At 35.5% G+C, this 22,410-nt stretch overlaps 1 protein-coding gene across 2 annotated transcripts in view; it reads right to left on the bottom strand.

The window, feature by feature from the left end:
• Nucleotides 1-230: 230 nt before the first annotated feature.
• LOC127643291 (AT-rich interactive domain-containing protein 3A-like) overlaps nucleotides 231-22,410 on the bottom strand; it is an 87,436-nt gene continuing 65,256 nt past the window's right edge. For both annotated transcript variants that reach the window (XM_052125968.1, XM_052125969.1), the window contains 5 exons: nucleotides 11,063-11,246; nucleotides 9,505-9,749; nucleotides 7,520-7,807; nucleotides 5,424-5,513; nucleotides 231-3,617 (listed from right to left, as the gene is read on the bottom strand). In XM_052125968.1, the coding sequence (XP_051981928.1) occupies nucleotides 3,442-3,617; nucleotides 5,424-5,513; nucleotides 7,520-7,807; nucleotides 9,505-9,749; nucleotides 11,063-11,246 (983 nt within the window). In that variant the 3' untranslated portion in view covers nucleotides 231-3,441. The remainder of the gene's footprint in view (nucleotides 3,618-5,423; nucleotides 5,514-7,519; nucleotides 7,808-9,504; nucleotides 9,750-11,062; nucleotides 11,247-22,410) is intronic.

Raw genomic sequence — 22,410 nt, 5'->3', positions numbered from 1 at the left:
TTTCAGTTTCTTTTTGAAAATATGTTTTAAGAATCACAGAGGTATTTGGCAAACACAGGACTAGAATGATTTAGTGGATTAAGCCTTACTCCTAATTCCATCATCAGCCAGTTTTACTGTTGTGTTCAGACTTTTTTCTCCAATAAAAGTTAAACTTTTATGTATTATGGCAGAGTTATGAATGTGATTTAAAACCAAAAGAAAACCTCAGTTGGTCACTAAAGTGGAAAGCAGTACTTTATTTCTAATTATGCTACAAGTCAATGGCAAAACAAAGAAACAAAATAAAATTCTTTCACTTGTTTGCTTTTTTTAACCCCTGAGCACCACAATCCAGCTTTCCCATAATGCACTGGATTTATCCAAAGTGAAAAAAAGAAAAGAAGCATCATACACAGCAAATAATAGGATCTAAAATCTACCAGCATAGCATTGTTGACATAGCTAAACAAAGTAAACAACATGTTCTTTTTTAAGCACAATTGAATCATATTTTTTCTAAACCTTTATCAAAATGATCTTATATGTCATATTTGAACAAATTCTCAAAACATTGTCATCTACAGAAAGCCTGTAAGCATGATTTTGTAAAAGCTTTTTGTTTCACAGTCAACAAGCACTCCAGAGTTTGTCCCGAAATCTCTGCAGTCTAGTAACATGAGCTGTACAGAGAGCATGTGAAGGAACAGACTGTGCAATTGCTGTGAAAAAATAAGAGCAAAGTCTCTTCATTTGCTGATCAAGAGGTAAATTACATTGAAAAACAGTAATCAGACAATTGTGCATTGATTGTGCCCTCTGTATTTCCACATAAATATACACTATATATTTCCATCACAACAACACAATAATGCTTAAGTTTACTTGTTTAATTCATACATAAAGTGTGTGAAAAATCTGAAGACAAACTGAATATACAACTTGGCCATGTCTTTAAAAACAATTTGTTCCAAACTCTTAATATCAAGCTTTGCTACAGCAGAGACCAAATGAAAAATTTCTTTGTTGCGCCCATGATTAAAAGTTAAAGGTTAAAAGTTACAATAGTCAACCCTACAACATTGTCAACTTAGATCTTTGGTATTTGTAAAAAAAAAAAAAAAAAAATCACAAGAGCATATTTCCACATTCCAATCACATTTAAGAGAGAGTATAAAAAAAAGATAATTACAATTTTACGTTAGTTTTGGTTTAGATTATATCTTCTGAAAGCCACATTATGTCCTGAATAGAAATGATGACTGAAGCAAACACTGGCATCAATGGAACATCTAAAGACTGCAAACAGTGATGTAAGCTTAATTAAGAAAAGTTAATAGACACAGCTTAACATAGTTTATAGTTTATCAGATATATTAAGGTGTTTTTCAGATATATATAATAAAGATCTAATTTACAAAACCTTTATCACATCAATATTGAATCAATCTGAGCAGTTGTACACTGGATCCTTCTGGTATTTTATTTCCCCCACGCATAAAAAAATGCCACTAACAAAAACAAGCAATGCAAATCATGCTGTGTAAAGCCCTGTGTGGTCCAGACTCTGGTTTTGCAGAACGAGTCATGCATACAAAAATGAATTTGGACAAGAAAGGCTACGATTGAAAACTGGCTGCTGTGATCATGTAGTTGGCACAGTCTATAACAAATGAGGTAGATGTGTGTTCATTATATATTCCCTTCTTTAGTAAAACAAAATAGAAAACAAAATCCAGTGATCTTCTGAAAAAAAAAAACCAACAACATAATTTTCAAGTGACCTCACAATAAAAATAATAGAAATGAAATAAATGAGGTATATCTTGTATTCATAATCTATTATCCATTTACAGGTTTACAGGATTTGTGAGGTATTTGGGCTGTAAAATGACTTTTTTCTTTTTCATAAATGTGGTGTCACTAAAAGCATTGAAACAGCCCAAGATTCAAAATCATAAAATAATAAATACAACTTTTAAATTTTCTACAGAATTCTAGCAAAATGACAATAACAACCTCCCATTTTCCTTACCAACAGAAAAGAGAAGAAAAAGAAATAAACAACAAGAGCATGAGCCAAAAAAATGGAGAATGGAATAAAGAATGAGAGATGAAATCTCACATGCAAGTGCATTGTTGAGAACTCGATGAAAATTGGATTCTATTCACAAAGGTGATAACACCCCATGAGCTGTTGGTTAAGATGGCCTGTTTATGGTACATGCAATTTTGTTCTTGTAAGCCTCTCTTTTCTGGTTGCAGTGCTCAACCATTTTGTTTTCATGATCAACTTCCAGCTCACAGCCCACACTTCCATGTCACAATATAATTTAACCTCTCCTGACAACCCTTAAACCTGTATTAATCAATGCGACCCATTTATTTCCATCTACTAAACCGTCTAATGAACACTTTTAGCTATTAAACACTAGCCGAGGTGGTGGAAAATCATTAAACATTGTCGACAAGCGTTCCCCAAATAAATCCGCAATCAATTGAATATATTTTGCAATGGCTCTAGAAACAAACCCAGTCACGAGAGAGAGGGAGAAATAGTCATACCTGTTGTTCTCCCTGCTTTCTTCAGAATTAAGCTAAAAATGGCTGATCTTGCATATCTGTCTCCAATATCCCTTCCACATTTTTCTTTAAAAACAGAACTTCAAGCAGTGATAGAGTAAATGATCCCTGATCATTTGATGACCCAAGTAAAATGGGATGTGCTTTGCCTAAAATCTAAATTTGTATATCTTTTTAGCATGATACTTCACTATAATGACTCTCCATTGCATATTTCTGATATTTTGCAATGGCTTTAGCTATGTGTGTTGTTGCTGAAAAACTGTGCATTGTAATCATTATAAGTTATCAAATAAAGTCAGAAACCACTAATATGTTGCTCATCTTCTCTTTGGTAATAGCTGACAGTAGCTCTTGCTGTTTGATTCAAGAATGCAACAGGTAAAGGTACAGGAAAAGAAGAACAAGATGGACTCCTGTGCCAAAACTCCAGGATCTGTGAAAGAGAGTAAAGAATCCTGCTTTAAAAAGATCAGCGCTCTGTTTCAGGAACATCCAGTCCTCTCAGGTTCCTCACACTGTTCCTTGTGTTCATGGCATTGCCACACAGTGTGTTTCAGTCACTCCACACTGAATAACATGTCCTCAGATGAACAAAATTACAAGCCGCAACTTGTTGCATTTGTAAATGTAACACATTTCAACTGTGCGGCTATCAGCTTTTGGTGCTCAGCTTACTCATTTTGTCTTTGCCTTTTTTATTATTTTAATGGAAGTTTTTTAAGTAATAGACTCTTCTGTCCTGATAACCGGGGGAGGGTTAGAAAAACAGTAAAATGTGTACATTGAAGGAGACAGAAAGAAAACTGGTCCAACAGGATGAACTAGAGACCCTGCCTTAAATGACGATGAGGACGAGTCGTGTTAGGTATTGTGGGCTCAAGGGGAGGTGGCTGGTCCATGTGAGGAAGCGGTGGAGGAGGAGGAGGAGGAGGACAGCGGCATGTGGTTGCTGAGACCTGGACTGCTGCTCTTTACCTGAGAACTGTGTTGGTGATGGATTCGCTGGTTGCCTGTCATGAAACCAATGGTTGGCTTACGGGCAAACAAGACCCCTGGAGTAAGCATACAAATAATTAGTTAGTTTAAGTTAGGCTGAAGTTAGATTCAAAGCATTTAAACAGTTGCATTCACTTGTTCTGTCAAAATCTAATTTCCATAACAAACTCAATTGTTTGATATTTTAATGCAATAGTATGCAAACTATGTTGCCATGTACAGTATACTGTTTTTTTTTATTTTTTATTAAGGTTTAACTGAAGGTTTAGCTTCCACAGTCCTAAAAACATTTTTTGATAACACTCCCTTGCCAAAGCAACTGCTACATTTTGGAGGCAATTTCTCAATTGTGCAATGCAGGAGACATGAAAGTAGTACCGTAGTTGAAGCCTACATTTTGATTAGGTACCTACATTTTCTGTATAATATTCACGAGAAAAATAACAGATACAAACAAAACAAAAAACTAAGTAGTTGAGATACTAACTAAAAGCAGTGACACTACTAACTTCAAAATAGTGTAGCTTTTCCAGTTAAAAGCTACTCCCTATAACAAATTGCGACAAAACCCTACATCACTTTTTTATCTTGAGTATAATTTTATGTCATTTATATTTGCTATAGTTGCAATAACATTTATAGTATAAATGCTGCTGTTCATCTGTTTAATGCTGTCACTCTCATCGAGATTCTTACTAAATTTGTTTCAGATAAATACTGCTCTGATCGTAAATATATAAAAGGATATGTTTTCTCCAAATAGCTTTGATGTAGTTAGATACTTTTTATTATTTTCTTAAAGGGATAGTTCACCCAAAAATGAAAATTCTCTCATCATAGACTCACTATCATGCCATCCCAGATGTGTGACTTTCTTCTGCAGAACACAAATGAAGAATTTTAGAAGAATATCTCATCTCTGCAGGTCCATACAATGCAAGTGAATGGGTACCCAAATGTTTAAGCTCATAAAGCAATACTTAAAACTCCAGTGGTTAAAGCTGTAGGTGTGGGTGAGAAACAGAACAATATTTAAGTTTGTTTTGAATCATATACTATATTGTAAAAGTAAAAGTGGAGGGTGATTGTAAAAAAAGGACTTAAATATTGATCTGTTTCTCACCCAAACCTATCATAACTGCTTCTTAAGATATGGACTTTACCGTTTCAGTCGTATGGGTTACTTTTATGCTGACTTTTTTGGAGCTTCAAAATTTTGGCACCCATTCACTTGCATTGTATGGACCTACAGATCTGAAATATTCTTCTAAAATCTTTGTTTGTGTTCAGCAGAAGAAAGAAAGTCATACACATCTGGCATGGCAGGAGGGTGAGTATATTTTCATTTTTGGATGAACTATCCATTTAAGTGTCGTTTAACTATAAATTATAATGAGTAGCTTATACAGTAGCTAGACAAACTAAAGTTTCAAAGAAGCATCACCACCAGTGAAATTAAGATATTGAAAAAATCTATGTTCTGGGGCTATGAATCTTTACTGGAAGCAATCATTCAGTGAAAAATGGATGCCACTTCAACTTGATCTCCTCCACTGAAACGTTCCCAGCAAGCTTATGAGCCATCTTCTAGTAATTACTGTCTCCCGCACATCAAGCACAAGCACTGTATCTAGCTAAGGCACAGGGCCTTTCTCGAAAGACAATAAGCTCCATCGACCTCCCAGTGCCAGGGCCCAATTTTAAGATATTTAACTTTTTTAACTCTATTGAACTCGCCACTTCATTACGATGGATTTTATAGCAAAGACATCAAATTGTGTGGAGGACTAAGCGAGGGGGTGCTGCTATAACTTATTGAATTTTCTGCCTGCAATTACATCAGCAAACGGTGCTCTATTTACCTGTGTAGACAACCCCATTTATTTCTATTGACATGTTGATGCTGCTAATGCCGTTGGTAGACAGGTTCAATGCAGTCTCTTGTCTATCATCTGTCAAGAGAGGAGCCAGAGAGCGAGAGAGAGAAAAACTCAATATGAGCATTTATAAAAGGAACACAAGAAGCAAGAGAAGCATTGGTGATAACTCATGAGTGACAGGATAAGGATGGGTTTATTAAAAGAGTTGGGGGCTTCCACTTGTGTTCTCTAAATAGGGAACAGCACAGGGGACACCTGTGTCAAATGCTCTGACCATTTCTTACAAAAGCCCATTGAAACTGTTAACATTACACGCAAAGTATTAAATACAAATACACTAGGTGGTCAGATCCATTTTTTGATAAAACAATTGCAAAGGATCCATTTTTCAAAGTAGTCAGCTCCTGTTACATTTATCAAATTAAATCCCTTTATTGTCACTCAATCATATACACAAGTGCAACAGTGGGTGAAAGTCTTGGGTGCAGTTCTGAGCAACATAGCAGTATGACAATTACAATAAATATATAGTGGATATTGGTGTGCATTTCATCAAGTAACAGAAAATATTTTTTAAAAAAATTTGAAAAAGTAACACCTGTTAGATGAGTGAAGAATGAAAAACAGTGATGCAGAATACAAAATGCATTTTACACATGACAAGTCTGCAATCATAGCACACACTCTGTCATTAGGTTATGAAGGTTACAATGATTGCACTGCATCCATTACATTAGACAAATAGCTAGACAGAAATAATCAATTTCAGAATTTACACCTGTAAAGCGATTAATGGAAAGGAGGAGGCGAGAACCGGCTTAACAATATAAATAATAGTTTTAATGTAAAACTGAAACAAAAGACACAAACACACACTTATGACGGACAGCTGCCCGTAAACGCTCTCTCTCTGTCACACCACCGTCCGCAGCCGAGCTTTATCCCACTCGGAGGCTTGATTAGCCTGATAATGGACCGGGTGTGTAGAAGCACGTCCCGGCCCCGCCCTCCGCCCTGTCACAACACCTAATTAAGCAGATTTGTATATTTTTTGTGAGTGTGTAACCCTTATTAAAGTTTATTTATAATGATATGGTATTATTTCTTAAAAAATTGAATCAGTACATGGTTTTGTTATCGGAGATTGGAAAGATAATGTTTGGGGCATCTTTTGTTTGGCAGTCAAGCCTGAGGGTTTCACTCAGCCCAGAGTAAATAACCTCCAGTTTTCTCTACCCTCATCTCCATTATTTTATCCATAATGTTTTCTCTACTGACTCATGTCACAATATGATATTATATAGACATCTGGGTCAATATAACATAATAAGTTTAGTGTATAGGTACTCAAAACAATGAAATATATTTTCGTCACTTATTACTCATGCATCTTCATTGGATTTGCCTAATCATATTCTTTGCTTATTTGGTAAAATAGAAATAAATTAATCTGCATTAACCTAATGCTACAGTACGTTTCCTAAAAATATGAATGTAAAAAATGTAACAAAAAATATTGGTAATTGGCATTAGAATTATAGAATAGTACTGCGAGGAAAAATCACTCTTTGAAATTTTGACCCCATCCTTACCAAGTAGGTTCCATTATTATTAGCTAATTGCTAATCATTACCATTATTAGCCAGTAGCTGAAGTCAGTCTTAACCTTTGCTTCACAATTACAGTACATGCCTTTCCATGCAAAACATGTAATCTCTGTGGTTGATATCATGGCAGACACAGTGTTGTTATTATATTACAATACTGCACATGCTTAATTATAAAGGTTGTGCCTTTAAATTGCAATGTTATGACTTCTAAGAATCGTTTAAGCTGACTGGACAATACCACAAATTGCACTGCATTTTACATTTAGTCTACAAATGTGCTGCTTATCAATCTTCTCAAATAAAGCATCTTTCAAGAAGAGAGAAATTAAGCTTGTGCCTCTGTTAAGAGCTTTTAATTTCACGTTTTTCTAAAGCTGATGACAATAAAGAGGCTTTTATGAGAACATGAACTGACAATTTCAGGACAATTATGTGAGAGCAATCTTAGCACTCATCTTCTTCACTCACCTCTGCTATTAAGTTTGATGTTCATAGGTAGCTGAGTTGCCATGGCAAAGAGATTCTGCTGCAGCGCATGCTGCATTATCCTCTGCTGCTCCTCTGCCATAAGTATCACTTTCTTCTCCGGTGGCTCTCCAGACTCCAGCTTCTCTCGCAGCTGTTCCAATGCAGCCGCCTGCACAGCTGCTGCAGCTGCAGCCTGGGCTGCAGCAGCCTGAGTTGCACTGTGGTGGCCGGCAAAAGACACAGGGATGCCCACTCTGTTAGTCAGGCAGTTGGAAAGCATGGTGTCTTCTGTGGAGCAAAAAAGCATGATGAGGTCTGTGTGTAATGACTGTGAAGTCTGAAAAAAATGGTAACCTCTAATTGTTCCCCTAAGGAGCTATTTCTACCTGATCTAACACTAAGAATTAGTTTTGTCACCACATATAGCACATTTTTTAAGGTTAAAATTTTTTACAGTTGTGTGATTGATGTGACTCTAAAGGTTTTTGTGTCAATATTTGACCTGCCGTTTCATACTATCAACAATACACCATTCTATGCAATAGTTTAAACCGATACCTTCAACTTTATACTTTATAGTCGCTTTTTATAAAAGTGTCTGCCAAATGAATACATGTAAATATAAATAAATGTAAACATATACTGCAAAGCGATTGTGAAAGTGGAAAGCACTGAACTGACACAGCATTGAACATGTTAATGCATTTGGTATCATGAAGTGGCAATAAACAAAATTTTTGACTGCATTTTTGGTTAATGTTAATTTATTATAACAATTGCTCATAGTTAATTTTACTTCAATGTATAAATGTTAACATACAACTTTTCATTTAAAAAAAATGTATGTTGTGCTGTAAAGGTATTGTTAATTGTCAGTTCATGTTAACTAATGTAGTTAACTGATGTTAATGAATACAACCTTATTGTAAAATATGACCTTGCACAATGACAGTGTAAAAGATGTTTTGTCAGGTAATTTAAAAATGTATAAAATATGACTTATCCACTTTTTACAGTGTATGTTCTTTGCATGTAACATTATCAGTCTGCATTGTATGCTACAGTACTTTTAATATTTGGAAATGTTGTAATAACATCCTCATAGGGGAGTATGACACACAAGCCATGCAATATGCTCTCAGTTCTATTTAAAGCTGCTTTGTAAACACTATAAATAATGTCAGATTTGTAAGGGTCTTTGATCCTTCCAGAGTTGCGTGACTTGTCTTTTTCCATATGGGCACATTACTAAATAATGAAACTCTTTGTGCTTCATTTCTCCTCCTGGCAGAGTGGGCAAGAGGAAGTCCTGCAAGCTGTTTCCTGTCCGCTCTGATGACCACTCAGGCCACAGTGAGGAATCAACATGAGTAAGAAGTGCCAGTGTTACTGTGTAAGAGGGATGACTTCTCCTTTTGTGGGTCTAGGATGGGTTGTAATTTAGATGGTATGCAATAACATTATAAATTCCTGACAAAGAATATAATTGTATTAATTAATTAATTAATTTGTTGTCCTTATCTTTTCACTAGTCAACAAGTTTTCTTGTTATATTATTTGTAAATGATAAAATAAACTCTTGCAGAATGGTCGAAACAACTAATTGTCTAATAAATAAATAAATGCACATAAAATACTAATTTGGGTTGAAATAATTGTATTATATAATTATTTAAAATATGATATATTTATATAATTGTATTTATTGGAAATTGATCACAGGGTGATACAATTTACATTGATATGTAGGAAACCGTTTGTCTATGACAAAGGCAAATGATATTATTTAGCGGTCATTATATGAAAATATTTGACATCTAAATGCTTTGATGGGTCTTATCAGAAGATTAGTCCAGATAGTAAAAGTAGTCCAGATAGCTGTGTAATAAATTGATTTAATTTTTAATCTATCCTTTGAATCCATTAAGATGGCAAGGAATTTTTGTGTCGGGGGGGGTGCTCAAATAGTGAAACAAAAAACCAACCTTTCTTGATAACGGGGGACTGAGTCATGTGCCCGCCATTCAGAGTGGGCATACTGATGTGGGGCATCTGGAGTTTGGGGGAAGCCAGCAGTGTGGGGGTACCCACGGGGGAGTAGTTGAAGAGGGTGGAGCCATAACTCTGTCTCCGCCCTTCACGGCGGTTACTGTCGATAGCTGCCTGGAGCTCGCCGGGAGAGCTCAGTCCCCGCTTTTCACATTCATAAGGATAGAGGTACTTCATATACCTGTAGAAAAGAGAAAAAAGAAGATTGTCCTGTGGCTGTATGATAGTAAAATGAAATGAGAAATTGTCAAATGGTAGAGATTTTGCCATACTGTTTTTACTATGATTTAAAATATCCAACATGAAGCAGAAAACTACAGTCTACTCTGAAACTGTATTTGAGAAGAGAAGAGTGGAAGTGGAGCGAGGAGTGGGGTGGCTTCGTTTTTCCTGTAGCGAAAAATTCTTGAAAATCAGCTTGTGCTCCATCACAAGCACAAAACGTGTTAACGGCCCATAATGCAATAATTCACCATGTGTTAAGCAGTGTTACATTTATTTTTAATTCAATACATCTTCTGCAAGGAGGTATGTGGTATTAAAAAGCACACTGAAATAACTTTACATTGGAGAGGTACATTTTGCTAACATGTAGTTAGATTTCTATTTTCAGGGAGTGGGGAGAAAACGAGGAGAAGGAAATAGACGAGCTGGAGAGGAGTTATTATAGAATGCTTTGAGCATGGAGGGGACATTTTTGCCGCTCCACTCCACACATGTACTCTGGTAGCAGGCAAGTTTCCAGTGTAGACAGTAAATATTATTCCACAAGTTCTTGAAATGCCATGTTTTTTCTTATGGTAGCCAACAGGGCCACAGGAGAATTGCATTTCTTTAAGTGAATTTTAATTGTGTTAAATGATGGTACTTGCACAAACAAGCTCATGTGCTCTTCAAGAAGGTCAAGGATTTACACAGAATGCAAAAACTGACACAAATGCCAAAAAACTATGGATCAGGTTAGGATTTTTTTTAATAATGTGATTTGATGTTTTCAAGAAAACAGTTCTTAGTTAATTATAATAATAAACAGGTAGTTCACCCAAAAATGACAGAATATTTATTATTTCCTCACCCTCATGTCATTTCAAAACTGTATGCTACTATTTTTTCAGTGGAACATAAAGGAAAACTCATATGGGTTTGGAACAAGAGTGAGTAAAATTACTAGTAACATTTTAATTTTAAATTTTAAGTTTAATTTTTCAACTTCATTGAGATAATGTCTTCATTATACTTACATTCTCATGCTGATTTAATGCTTAAAAACAGCATTATTCTTATGATGATGGATCACAGTTGCAATTCTATCTACAAATGTACCTCTCTGATTCTACAATCTTTGTCTTATATCCACTCAAACAATATACTTTCAAATATACTTTCCCCTTCACTCTCTCTATTTTAAAAGCAGATAATTCAATTGGATTAGAAAGTCAAGAATCAACTGGCTGTTATAAACAGGTTGTTCCCCTCTAAAGTTATCTCACTCACTGTGTTCGGAGGGTGAAAGCCGCACTGGTGATGGAGGTAGGGAGGTTCAGGCCTTTGGTAATCTCGCGCCATATTTTCTTATTGATGACTTCCACTAAGCCGCCTTTTTCGGTGACAAGCTTGTAGAGAGTGTAGAGATCCAACACCTGCTTGGCCATGATAGGAATCCGATTCACTGGAGTCCCTGCAAAAAGGGGGGTGTGGGTGGGGTGGAAGCACAATATCCACAATCAATGCCATTAACTTAAGGTCATTGATGGGCCTCTCTGCCGCTTATAAGGCCAATCAGTGAGGCACAAGTAAATGTCCAACAGCTTCCCACTCCACTTAGCAAAAATATCACTTTTTGCCTTCAATCAAAGGTCTCTGCTGTCTGTTTCACTAGAACTATGAAGATCTATTTATTTTCTTTTGGAGCAAGAGTGCCTCTGTCTCATTTAGTAAAAGTACAATTTTGCATGTTATATTCTCACATATTGAATATTGTATTTTTAGGCTATTGTATGTCCAACCTTAAACATTGCACTCCTCACCTTTGCCAGTTAATTTGCTGAATGAAGAAAAAAAAAAAACGTAACGATAATTTGTGCTCACGATTTAATGTTCGGTTGTAATGTGTGAAGAGGATTAGCCCTTTGTGTGCATTTGAGACTGGCTGACCTCAAGATAATTAACCTGTATTTTGCTGATAGAGTTCTATTGTGCTCATTGGATTTGCCATAATAGCAATCAATGCACAGAGAAATATAGAGCAAACAACGGCAAGGAGAGCCACGGACTGAAAAGAGCTAGGAGAACAATGCTATGTTCTATCAAGTTAAAAACACATCAGTTAAGACTTGTAAGCATGTCTTAATTTTGTCTCTCTGGCATGTAAACTTAGAGACACTATTAAAAGTAAAGATTTATTTGCCCTCCACTCTGAGACAATTCTGGCATTAGATCTAAAGTAGCACCACCATCTAAAACAATCAAATGATGTTTCTAACTTCTCCTCAAACAAGTCAGATTTACATTTAGATTCTATCCCCTAAACCTAACCCTCACAAAAAACTTTCTGCATTTTTACATTTTCAATAAAACGTTGTTTATTATGTTTTTAAGCTATTTATATTATGGGGACTCTAGAAATGTCCTCATAAACCACATTTATAGCATAATACCCTTGTAATTACCAGTTTGTAACCTAAAAGCACATAAACATGCCCACACACACAAACACAAAATAAAATTAAGCAGTACTCTCCATGCAAATCATGCTATGTCAGATTCTTGTTAATTTATGTCAGATTTTATGATAAAAAAACATCAAAATCTGAACATCTGAAAGGGACACCTTCGAGTATTTAAATTACTGTAAAATAGTCTAAACAAAAGCCATCAGACCCCTTAAATGAACATGTGTTTTTCTAAATGCAAAAGTACATGCAAAACCTTGGTGTTTCCCAACTGATTCAGGCATGTTAAATCATATATTTCACTTGAATAATAATAATAATAAAAAAAGAGTTAATTCGTTGTTCCAAACTAATGAGCAAATTGTTTTAGTTACCTGGCATTTTTTTTGGTTACATTTATTCATTTAGCAGAAGCTACTATCCAAAGCCACAAACAAAATTTTTTTTGTTGTAAAAAATTATACATTTTATTTTTGTTTCAATGTATCACATATATTCTGCTACGAGTGTAATTCCATACTAATAATAATAATAAAGTGTGTATAAATCATTCATAAATCCAAAAATGTACACACAAATTAATTCATGAAACATGATCAGAACAATTTCATTTTATTCATATTGTTTTATTACACACTTAAAAAAGGAATAAAAAAAGAGATTAATCATTTTAATATATTAAATTTATAATGTTTTTTTTTTATAGGTTTAACAAAGCAAAAATCAAAACCTTTCCAAGTACCCCCTGGAACTTGCTTAAGTGCCCACTGGGAGTGAATCACGGCTATAATGCACAAAGTTAAATCACAATAATGCACAAATAATTATTTATTCCCATGCACAAAAGCCCAAACTAAACAAGGCTGAAGCAATAAATAAAACCTGACTCTACAAAAGCCACCTTCGGACTGAAGTGAACTTGGATAGGCGTCTCTAAAACAAGATTTATGAGCACTCGATATCCGAGGTGATGTATTCATCTCCTCTAGTTCCCTGAAAGAGATGCAGCGAATAAAGGCCAGTGTGAGCTTTTGTCATCCCAAACAATTTGATCTGGTCATGCATCATTATTACAATGAGTGATTGTGGACTGCAGAGAAACACGTTTCGCCAAACTCACATAGCTGCCTGCTAATTGTTCACTGGCTAAAAAGGTTTAATTGAAAATGTGCTGAAGGGAATAAGATGGTGTTGGGGCCAATCATCTAAATGGTCAGCAGTCTGTGTTTTCATCATTCATTTCAAGCAGATAATGGAAGAAGAATGTGCCTACAATGCTTGCTCTTCCCAAGCATGAAATTAACGGGCTAATTTGTAAACAAAGATAGAAAAAAAACAAAAAACTTTATCCATCTGTATAAAACAGGCAAATTGCACTTATAAGACCAAACAAGCTTGAGTAAGACCTCTATGATGTGTTTATCAGGGAGACAAGCTAGATTTACATTTACATTACATTTATGAAATTAGGAGCAGATGCTTTTATTCAAAGCAATTTACAAATCACCATTACATGAGTGATTCATCCAAAAGTGTAACAGCTTTGCCTGCGTTTGTCTTTTTCCTTTTTCAGTATTCTTAAAAAAACTACAATATCTTCTTGTGTTGAAACCAGCGCATAAGTAAAAAAGTAAAATGTAAGGGGCCTGGGTAGCTCAGTGAGTAAAGACGGTGGTAGTCAGCATCTTTACTCACTACTCTACTTTACTCTACCACCCCTGGAGTCATGAGTGATTCCAGCCAGGTCTCCTAAGCAACCAAATTGGCCCGGTTGCTAGGGAGGTTAGAATCACATGGGGTAACCTCCTTGTGGTCGCTATAATGTGGTTCTCACTCTCGGTGGGGCACGTGGTGAGTTGTGCGTGAATGCAGCGGAGAATAGCGTGAAGCCTCCATACGCGCCATGTCTCCGCAGTAACGCGCTCAACAAGCCACACGATAAGATGTGCAGATTGATGGTCTCAGATGTGCAGGCAACGGAGATTCGTCCTCCGCCACCCAGATTAAGCCGAGTCACTACACCACCACGAGGACTTAGAGCGCATTGGGAATTGGCACTCCAAATTGGGGAGAAAAAAATGTAAATGTAAAATAAAGTAAAAAAATTCTATAAATAAAATGGCCAGCCATCCAAATATAATTGTAAAACACAGAAAATGTATAAGAACATACAATTATATATATACACATACATTATGTATATATGCTGATAAATTACAGGAAGAGCCAATAAATATATGTGTTTCTTTGTTTTTAAAGATGAAGAAGAGCTTTCCTAAAAAAGTAAACTACAAAAAACATACAGTTACAATATTGCTGGCTGAAAACACCCTTGAGTGCTCACTGTAGTAAATAAGGAGTACTAAAAAAAGTAGTTTTTATCTTCAGCAAAATGGCATTTCTGTATGGAGTCAGGTATGTGCTATCGACCTGACTTCTTTCCTGTATGGAAGCAAGAGTGAAATTAGACATGAACTGACAGAAAAAACTGTGACTGTCACTCAACTTGCCTTTCATTCTCTTCATTAGTATTTCAGGTAACTATGAGAGCATCAAATATTGATTTATTCAAAAGAAAGTGCTGATGCTGTCCTAGATGTGATCAATTTATTGTTGCCTCCCAGTGGGAATCATGAATCAAAGTGGGAATTTATCAGTTTACAATGGGCAATAACACTGGAATTGTTCCCGTTGCTTAAAGATTAGGGGCTGTAAATGAGCCCATCACTCCAAGTGACTTCCAAGATGGACGTATGTATTCTTCAGAACCCATCACAGAAACTTAAAAGAAAGGATGCAATTAAGTGATTTCCATCAGTGGTCGTCTAATGAGACAACCATACTACAGCAAGTATCAACCAAAGAAGGTTTTAATCGAACTATCATAAAACAAAAGTCTAAGTCAGGGTTATTACATTTTTGAGTTTTAATTTAGTTTACATTTCTATTTTATTTTCAATTTGTGCTTTCAATTTAGTTGAGCTTTTGTTAGTTTTCACTCTATGTATGTTAGTTTTAGTCTATTCTATATTTTTTGGTATTTCTTTTTTTGTATATTTAGATTCATCCTACACTGGTAACCTGCAATTGTTACCTCAAGGATGTATTTCTACTTGATCTAACCTATAAAAACAGTTTTGTTTGTGTACCCAATTTTTCAGGTAAATGTAGTGGAATTAAATTACATTTTTCAATAAAACGAGTAAATTAAGGTGTTACCACATGAAGCACAGGTTACCTGAAAAATTTACAGTGCACACTGTAAATGTGCTTCATGTGGTAACATCTAAATTAACTTATGTTATTCAACTCAAATATTATTATTATTCAAAATATTGCAGATTACCACTACTTACAGTGTAGTTTCAATTTCTAGTTAAAAGTTAATGCGTTAGTTAATACAATTAAAATATGTTTGATGGAGATACAATTTTCAGAACTGCCTAGTGTTATTAATATATGTTTAATGAAGGTAGGTTGCAAAAGTTACATTTTATAATATACTATTTATCTAAAATTAAAACTAAAATTAATTTACATTTATGCATTTGGCAGATGCTTTTATCCTAAGCGACATACTGTGCACTGAAGGTATACATTTTTTGAGACCTTTTATGTTTTAGTTCGATTTGGAGGCATGAAAATGCTATCTTGGTTTAGTTTCAATTTTTTGCTAGTAGATATTTCAGTTAACTGAAAACTTTTAATTTAGTTTGTATTTGTAAATGACAATAAATGACTAAATGTTTTTTAATAAATTCATAAGATTTCTCCATTCTGACAGAAGTATAATTTGCCCTTTGCAATCAACTGTACAAGTTTCATTAACAGGTCTTAAACAGCTGGTCATAAATACTTCTCTCTATATAAAGCTCTCTGGGGGAGCATCTACATTCTTCCATGAGCTGAGCTCAAACACAGACCTGCTTGTGTTGAGCTGTGAAATAGAGGCAGCCATTTTGATGTGAAAAAAGATACGGCAATCTCAGTAAACCAAGAACCTTGCGACAAACAATCTGTATTTGACAGGTTATGATTGATGAAGACAAGTTCTGGGGTACACTGGAAAGGCCAATGACCTCTGGTCGCAGACCAGGCCTACAGGGGACCACAGTCCTGTCAAGAATTCACTCACAGTGGGGGAGAACTTTTTGTGTATTGATTTTTAATATGTTCCGGACACTTTTCTTTTCCTTACTGTCATCAAAATGTAATTTGATCCTGTGAATAAACACTGTGGAATTTCAGTCTGGGAGTGGAATTTGGTTCGGAAATATTTTATTTGAGATAATCCTTGATCAGTTTATATTTGTACTATGTTAAAATACTTTCTCCTATCCCAGCTTAATATGTAAGTGTAAACTTACTTGTTGCTGACAAAGCAACTTTGGCTCAACTAATGGTCTGAGTTTGGGGGCGGGGCTATCTGTTTTTTCTAACCAAAGGTCGACAGAGGAAAAGTTAGGGAAACCTGCTTGAAAACAATCTTTATTTTTGGAGTTAAACTTGGTTACACTAGTGGCACAGACATCACACAGATTTAAAAAATACAAGATAATCTCCGTGCAAGCATACATGAATAATAGTCATACAAAAATGTTTTGTAACTGTTGGTGCTTTTAAATAAGGATATCTAACAAATAATTTTTCAATCAAAGTTAAATTTACTGTTGTAGAGCTTTACAGGAGTTCAGTAAATACGGAGTTTCCAGGTTGATATTAATTTTCCCATGATCATTGTTGTCACTGGAAAATTATCTCTTAAGAATACAAGATCAATCACTGACACTTTGCTATTTTCCAAGCAGATCAAAAGAGAAATGGGAGGGTAGTAGTAGTGTTGGGTGAGTCTTGATACACTAACATCTCCAGAATGTCCAACAAAAGTTGCTCGGGACAATAAATCAAGCACTATTTCATTTTCAAGTACTGCTGTGGAGTATCACCCTACTCAGAGCCACATTTTAATCTTAGAGTGGGCTTACTCTTTAAAGTGGGCTGCAGATGAGTGAAGAGTGGAAGACGACTGAAGAGTGCCCGAGGCTGGACAGGAAATCATAACAGTCCTGAACCCCATCACAATGGATATTCCAGCACACCCCACTTTATGTTGACATTTACTTCAGACACTCAGACATACAGTGTTGTCCAAATAGCTGAGACTACATTGAAAATATGGGATTCAATAATAAATTTAAACCTGGATATTTTTAGGTTTTTATAGATAAAGTTTTAACATTTTGAAAAAAAAAAAAAAACTAAAAACATAATAATGTAAAATGACTTAGAAATATTTAACATCCTGCACTATTTCTAGGTCACTAATCAAACAAGCAAATTTGTGATATTGACCATTTTAACTTAACCGCCATTGAAGAAGCTCTTTGGAAGATTCTCAAAATATACTGTATAAAATGGATCATCAGGTTTTGCACAAACCTGTAGATTCTGTGGTAGCTTAAGTGCTTGTCATCAAAGCAAAAGCAGGACATACAAAATACACATGAAATTTACATGAAATTCTGAAATTCATAGTATTTTTATGTTCAACACTTCACTAAGATGGAAGCATTTTCACTAGTGATCTTAGACATTTGTACTCCACTTTATGGAATTCATGAACAGAATATTAATCAGTACAACAACGTATAGGATCTGTTTTATTATTAAAACTGTTTAACTGATAATCCATGCACATTTGCAAAAGTACAATCTTGATTTGTAAACCAGTGTCTTTAACATAAAAAACAACGTTCCTCTCAAACTCTTTAAAAGCCTCGTGTTGATTTTTTCTTTTGCCTCCAGGGCACTTACTTTTGTTGGCTTTCTTAAGCGAAACAGAAAACTACTAGTTAAGTAACCATTTGTAAAGATATTTTACCAAGCATAATGGTAACTAGAATGCATACATGACTGAAGTCATGTGCTAAAGGAAAAAGTGGATTGGTGTCCATTATCCACATATTCTGGTTTATAGATCATCATGAAAGATAGCACTACTCATCCTGATCTCCTTTCTCAATCATACTTCTGCATATGAAATTTGGGCACAGAAATAGTTGTATTTTTTTATTGGACATAATATCAACTCAAACCAAAACCCTTGTTTGTCAGTTACAGAGAACGAAATAAAATACAAATTGGAAGAAAAAAAGTATTGTAACTTCCCTTACAAAAAGTTCAAAGAATATTTGGACAAAATCAGTGTCATTATATAATGAAAATATATAAATTATATATAATAGAATTTACATGAATATAATTAATTTAATTTGTATTATATAAAAATATACTACATTGTTAAAATGTATTAAAGTTTGTATATGAAGGTTTTTATATAAAATATTCTAAAACGAATGCTGTCTTATAGGAGTCTGAGCTTAGTTTCTTTAGCTCTAGTATATGTCAGTTCTGACTAGTTCTGAAATGTAATTTATTTACTTCATATTCTATGACACTCAACAAATATTACATCTATTTTCAGAAGCACCTGGAATGTCTCTATATATGGAATGCACACTGTCATTAATAATATATGTAAGACACTGTGTCCTAATTGCATTCTGAAATCTTTGCTCAGTTGAAGCTCAGATTGCAGTGTAACCAACACGCCCCATAGCTCTATATATGAAGTTGGTATCACTGATCATTGACCTTTCCTCTATTATAGTGTACTGCTTAAATTTACCCTTACTAAAATAACGACAGGTGGATCGTTTGCATCCTATCATCCATCTTGCTCATTTTAACTATAAGGCAAAATAAGGCTGTTAATCACTTTCACTCAGATGTTCAGTTAATATGTAAATTTATGAGAGAACTCATCACATGTGGCTACTGAATATGACAACATATAATGTGTGCCACAATAATGCCATGATAATAAACTAAATGTTCAATCAAATTTCATTCAATCCAAATCTGTCTTGAAATGTAATTTATTATATGTACAGGAATGTGTAATTTGTAATATGATCCTTGGCAAGTTTCAAACAAGAAAACCCACTAACCGTGTGTTGCTATTATAGACACTTATATTTCAGTGGGGCCAGCACCTTTCAAAATATATCCCAGGAACAAGTTGTTTTGGACTAGTGCAAACAAACTTATAATTATCAAATTATCACCTATCAGTTGAAACACACACAGAGCTTGTGATGTAACTGAGTAAGGGGCAAAATGGACCTGTGGCAACCATGTGTTGCAAGAACGTGGAAATGCATGTGTGGAATGTGACCAAGACAACAGTCACAGAGAAGACCATGTGCTATAACTCACTTATTGAGGTTATTGAGTGGAGATTCACCCTTAAAAAACTGTCAGGTAACCTAAAAATGTACCATGTTGATATTCAGAAATGTCAATAAACCAAAAATATTATTTTATACATTAGGTTACATCAACAAACAAAAAAAGGACTTTGTAAGGGTTTTAAGGGATAGAACATGATTAAATGGCCGCTTGGCCATTGGCCCAGATGAAGCCTTGAGGAGGCATGATTAAGCCCCAAAAGTGACAGTACGACTCAAACTGGCCCTGGCATGCACTGCATGCCATCATTTGGCCTGACAGTGGAAACGCAGCTATAATGAGTTAGGTCACTAGCGTTTAAGCTAATCGGCTAGGCAGGCCAAGGCACACATAGAAATTTTGATCATTAGTGTTACACCATTTGGCCTGTGGCCAGGCACACCTAGCTAGCATTCTCTCGGTGCACATGGCTCTTCAGAGCAGCAGCAGAACATAAGTCTTGGCCTAGATCTTCTTTGTTGTGGGGTTGTGTTTTGTGTTTGCATTTATGTGTTTGTGCAGCTTCCCTGCTTTGTTGGGGGATCTTTTATGTTATGTCTATTTGTGCAGCAGCATGTAACATATGCTCAATGCAGCATTTCTTGAGTTTAGTCTCACTGTGCAGCAGCTGCATATCCACGTGCTAACTCCATATGTATGTGTATTTTCTAGCAGTAGCATGTCTCCGTGCTTGCTCTGCAGCAGCAGCATCAGCATAGCAGATCTAGTCCACCAAGTCCAATTTCCTATCAATATGTCACAACAACATGCTAAATCATTCAGAGAATAGGCATGACTGAAATAAAATAATTAAGAGAAGCATTTCTACTCTATTCACTTAGTAGTCTCGTAGAACTGTAGGAATATTCCAGAATATATTTTGTTCTTGAGGAATTTGCGAGCAAACAAATTTGTGTGAGCCTGTCCATTTGTAGTTCTTGCAAACTCTTTTATTAAGGCACAATGCCAAAGTTTGACAAACCCAACTAAAAATCTTTTTTCAGAAGCATTCATTGTAAAAGCCTGATAAATTCTAAACAAACTTAAAACACCTGGCGTACCATTAACATCAATCTGTCTTCAGTGTACAATGTCCATTTTATAGTCAACAAAAAGAGTATAAATTCTTGTAACTACGGCATTTTAAACTACATATGATAATAAAATGCACATGATCTTAAGGTGTTAGGGCTGGACATTGACACATATTTCCCAATTCAAATAAATTCTGATTAACAAGCTCTCAATTCAACTCGATTCCAATTACATTTGGGTTTTTTTCATTTATAATGTCCCTTTTGCTTACATATAAAATAAATTATCTCCCAGCTAATACTGTTAATTATACAGGGGACCTGTTAACTAGGTACATTAGGAAAATATTAATTTGACTAATTACATATATTAATTTTTGTTACAAATGTATTATTAAATTGCATAAATTATATGTTAATTTGTACTATTTACAAGTATTTACATAGATTTTTTGAACACATGCTAAAACCGGTACTGTCACTTTAACAAAAAAATTAAATTTTCTATAAACAGCACATTTTAATGAGCACATGTTTTACTAGAGAGGACTTGAATGGCTTTACATCAGGGGTTCTCAACTGGTGGGTCGCGACCCAAAAGTGGGTCGCAGACCTGTTTTGGGTGGGTCTCGGTAAGCTGGTAAAAAAAAAAACAAAAAAAAATTAATGTGCGTCTCATGTTTGATTGGTCTTTTATTTTGAAAAAAGGTTTATTTTGACAGGCATTCGTCAGAGACGTGCGGTAGTTTACTATGTTAGCCATGGTAACCATCCTGTCTTTACGTTGTTTTGACATTCAGATTCGAGATGGCGAAGCGCAAATATGACCCAGACTATTTAAAAAATGGATTTTCGTACATTGAGGATAAAAAGGGACAGAAACCCCAGTGTGTGCTTTGTAGTGAAGTGCTTGCCAATGAGAGCATGAAACCGTCCAAACTGAAGCGCCATTTAGAAACCAAACATCCCGCATCGAAAGACAAGCCGGTGGAGTTTTTTCAAAGACGTCTCCAGGAGCTGAGGGCATCACAAAAGTGTCTGACAGCGTCTTGCTCCAAACAAGTATCTTGTTTTGTGGCCTTATTTACAGTGAGGAAAATAAGTATATGAACACCCTGCTCTTTTGCAAGTTCTCCCACTTAGAAATCATGGAGGGGTCTGAAATTGTCATCGTAGGTGCATGTCCACTGTGAGAGACATAATCTAAAAAAAAAATCCAGAAATCACAACGTATGATTTTTTAACTATTTATTTGTATGATACAGCTGCAAATAAGTATTTGAACACCTGAGAAAATCAATGTTAATATTTGGTACAGTAGCCTTTGTTTGCAATTACAGAGGTCAAACGTTTCCTGTAGTTTTTCACCAGGTTTGCACACACTGCAGGAGGGATTTTGGCCCACTCCTCCACACAGATCTTCTCTAGATCAGTCAGGTTTCTGGGCTGTCGCTGACAAACATGGAGTTTGAGCTCCATCCAAAGATTCTCTATTGGGTTTAGGTCTGGAGACTGGCTAGGCCATGCCAGAACCTTGATATGCTTCTTACAGAGCCACTCCTTGGTTATCCTGGCTGTGTGCTTCGGGTCATTGTCATGTTGGAAGACCCAGCCTCGACCCATCTTCAATGCTCTAACTGAGGGAAGGAGGTTGTTCCCCAAAATCTCGCAATACATGGCCCCGGTCATCCTCTCCTTAATACAGTGCAGTCGCCCTGTCCCATGTGCAGAAAAACACCCCCAAAGCATGATGCTACCACCCCCATGCTTCACAGTAGGGATGGTGTTCTTGGGATGGTACTCATCATTCTTCTACCTCCAAACACGGTTAGTGGAATTATGACCA

Source organism: Xyrauchen texanus, chromosome 4 (genome assembly GCF_025860055.1).
Source record: "Xyrauchen texanus isolate HMW12.3.18 chromosome 4, RBS_HiC_50CHRs, whole genome shotgun sequence".
NCBI classification, from domain to species: domain Eukaryota; kingdom Metazoa; phylum Chordata; class Actinopteri; order Cypriniformes; family Catostomidae; genus Xyrauchen; species Xyrauchen texanus.
The sequence above is the reverse complement of the archived record's forward strand: the minus strand, read 5'-3'. Positions and strand labels throughout refer to the sequence as shown.